The following is a 3,242-nucleotide window of genomic DNA, read 5'->3' on the forward strand; positions in this document are numbered from 1 at the left end:
GGACCTTAGCAGAGGTCCAACGGCAGCTGAATTGGAACAGGGGGAGCAGGGCAGGTCTGTAATGTAGAGTGAGGCTGGACTCCACCGTTTTGGGAGCAGGGGAAGGCCAGAGCGTTCACTGAGAATCATCCTGTGTCAGTTGTGCCATCAAGGGACAGGGGCTCTTTGTCCTTAGGAAAGTAGTCTCCAGGCCAGGGAGGAACGGGATGAGATCTGGCCAGGGAATCTCATCCCAGAGAGGGAATAGGCTGGGAAAGCCTACTCAGTTTTGGAAGCCGGGACACCATTGGGTGCCCCCGGGTCTTTCACTCGGAGCTTGCGCAAGTAATCGTGGGGGCCTTTGCCCTCAAAGGCAGTGGGGCTCTTGTAGGAGCCACCGATCTTGTCCCAGAGGGTGAAGTACTGCCCATAGTTGTAGTCAAAGTACAAGTGGTGGTCGGTGTGGTGGGCCGAGCCGTTGATGATGTGCCGCAGGAGGCGAGGGACGCGGTAGTCGCCATCGTGAATGGAGATGGTCCAGACGTTGACGAAGATGTAGAGGCCCAAGTAGGTGACTTTGTGCAGGGGGAAGAGGAAGGGGTAGATGTGGTAAGGTAGGCTCTGCATGAAGCCGTCGACAGGGTGGAAGGCATGGCTGGCGAAGGGCGTCGCGATCTTCCAGAGGTGGTGGGGCTTGTGGAAGCGCTGCAGGGAGAGGGTGTGCTGTCAGTGCTTAGGGCTCATGGCGATAATGCCCTCTTTTAGGGGGGTTTAGGGACAACTCATTGCCCAGGGGCTGAGGGGGCAAAGCGCCAGGGCTGTCACTGCCCAAGGGGCAGGAGGGGGACATGCACCCTAACGGGCTTTTGGCGCCCATTGTGGACCAAGGTGAGGCGATGCCTCCTACGGCCATGCTGACCCCACTGTCCCCTCCAGGGTGCATGCTCCCAAGGAGGAACATCTTGGTCACGGCCCCAGAGTGGGGTGAGGGCTTTTGTCTAGAACTTGCCAGACCCATCTTGTACCTTATAGAACAGTCTGTGGTGGAGACCACGGTGTATCCAGTAGATGCCCATGTCAGTGAAGAACAGGAAGGACAGCATGCTGAGGAAGACACCTGACCAGCCTGGGGGAACAGGAATGTTAGGGGTGGCACCCGTGGGTGCTAGAAGGCAGCAAGGAGCTGGGGTCTGCAAGGGCCAGGGAGGCACATGTGAGTCACACTGGAGTTTGTCCCATCAAGGAGATGTGGTGAGAGGGTCAGAGAGTCTCATATGAGTTGGGGAAAGTGAGTCAGGCACAGATTTGTTGGGAGCAGCACCCAAGGCAGAGAAGGCCTTCTCTTGTGGAGGGGGACGTGTATTGATCAGGCTGTCCGCGAGCCAGGGGTAATGGGATCCTCATGTTGTCCTAAAGAGAACTTGGGATTGTGACTACTAGATGGGACCAGCTCGAGGCAGGAGGTACCTGGGTGGACTTTTTTTGGACTCATGAAAGGTGCATCATCATCAGGAGAGATGGGGGCATGTCCCTAGCCTTGGGTGGTGGGGAGAAGGCATTGGCCTGGCCAGGGGACACCAGGGAGCAGCTCACCATATGGGGAGTCCTGGATGTTGTCATAGAGCTTGCTGTAGCCCCGCACCTCAGCAAAGAACAGGGCGACGGTGGGCACACTGATCCAGGGGAGGGACTGCAGCGCATAGGTGATCTCCCGACGCACTTGGTTCTGTGAGGATGCAGCAGGTCAGGGGGACAGGGTACACCAGGAGCTGGACAGAGACCCCAGAGCCCTGATGTCCCAGCCCCTTGCAATGTCTGTGCTGTGGTTTGGGGCACAGCATGTCGCTTGTTTGGAAAGAGCCATGCCTGCAGTGGGACAGGGAGCCGGGTCTAGTGCCCTGTGCAAGTGGTACTTGTTTCTGGTCAGGGATGAATGAGGGCGCGGATGCAGACCGGAGGGGTGAGCGAGGCAGTTTGTAGCAGTTGGAAGTGGAGAGGGGGACGTGATGGGTGTATTTGTAGGGCCCAGTGTTTAGTGGGCAGGGGGCTCCATTTGGCGGTCAAGGGGGGGATCAGCCTGGAGAAGAGAAGGCTCAGGGGAGACCTATAACAGTCTTCCAAAACCTAAACGGGGCCTACAAGAAATCTGTAGGAAATATACAAGAAATCATGGCACGTAGTGACAGGACAGGGGGGAATAGTTCTAAACTGACAGAGGGGAGATTTAGATCAGATATTAGGAAGCAATTCTTGACTATGGAGGTGCTGAAATGCTGGAACAGGTTACCCAGAGAAGCGGGCAGTGTTCAAGGCCAGGTTGGATGGGGCTTGGAACAACCTTGTCTAGTAGACAAGTCCCTGGCAGGGGGTTGGAACAAGATAAGTTTTAAGGTCTTTTCCAACCCAAACTATTCTGTGATTCTGCAATCTCATGAGCTGTTCAGGGCAAGGGCCGATACATGGGAGAGAACCTGGCGGGGTGACATGGGGCATACTCACCTCTAGGAACTGAGGATGCTTCTTGAGTTCATGGTCAAAGATGAAGTAGTAGCTGAGGGTACCGAAGAGCAGGTAAAGGGTGAGGGCCCCCAGGTTGGTGATGACGAAGAGGCTGAGGAGCTGGCGGAAGGGCTCGCTTTCAGGCCAGCTGGAGGGATACACGTAGGGTGTGAGGATGTGCTGGTCGGCAGCATCCAGGACCAGGTCCATGGTGGCTCCTGCGGGAAAGGGAGAGGGTCAGCATGACTGATTGCAGGAGGTGTCCCACCTCTGCAGCCCCTGTCCAACCATGGGGGCTATAGGGGCCAGGTTCAAGTGTGGTGCAGGCTGGGTCACGGTGGCAGGGAGGTCCAGATCACCTTAGCCAGGTGCATGGGGCATGTCAGGGAGATGTAGGTTGTGGGGTATAAAGCATGGACCATGGAAGATGCTTTAAACCCCACAACTGGGGTTTAAAGCATCCCGTGTTTCTGTGTCCTCCTGCTGTGGGAAGACGGCATGTAAGACAGGGTCCCATCCAGGGAAACGGTGGCAGCGGGGTGTAGGCTTTGGGTAGCAAAGGCTGCTTTTTGGGCAGCGTGTGACGCGCAGGAGGACCATAGCAGCGCCTGTCGGTTCCAGTGCGATTCCAGCAGTGCCTCTCGGTGGTCCCGGTGCGGGCAGGGAGCGCGGTGCGAGAGGGGCGATTCCCGCGCCTGTTCAGCGCAGGGGGGGTGTCGGTGCGTTTGGAGGCGGAAACGCGTCCGTGCGGGGTGTCAGTGCCG

General features: G+C 57.3%; 1 protein-coding gene across 1 annotated transcript; it reads right to left on the reverse strand.

Annotated features, from left to right (window-relative positions):
* Positions 1-258: 258 nt before the first annotated feature.
* On the reverse strand, positions 259-2,697 carry SC5D (sterol-C5-desaturase). Its single transcript, XM_010022672.1, has 4 exons — positions 2,479-2,697; positions 1,573-1,705; positions 1,005-1,105; positions 259-684 (listed from the first exon to the last, which is right to left on the reverse strand). Exons 1-4 carry the CDS (start codon positions 2,686-2,688, stop codon positions 259-261), a joined length of 870 nt encoding a protein of 289 aa, XP_010020974.1. The 5' UTR covers positions 2,689-2,697.
* Between the last annotated feature and the right edge of the window lie 545 nt (positions 2,698-3,242).

Source organism: Nestor notabilis, unplaced genomic scaffold (assembly GCF_000696875.1).
Source record: "Nestor notabilis isolate BGI_N333 unplaced genomic scaffold, ASM69687v1 scaffold8409, whole genome shotgun sequence".
NCBI classification, from domain to species: Eukaryota; Metazoa; Chordata; class Aves; order Psittaciformes; family Psittacidae; genus Nestor; species Nestor notabilis.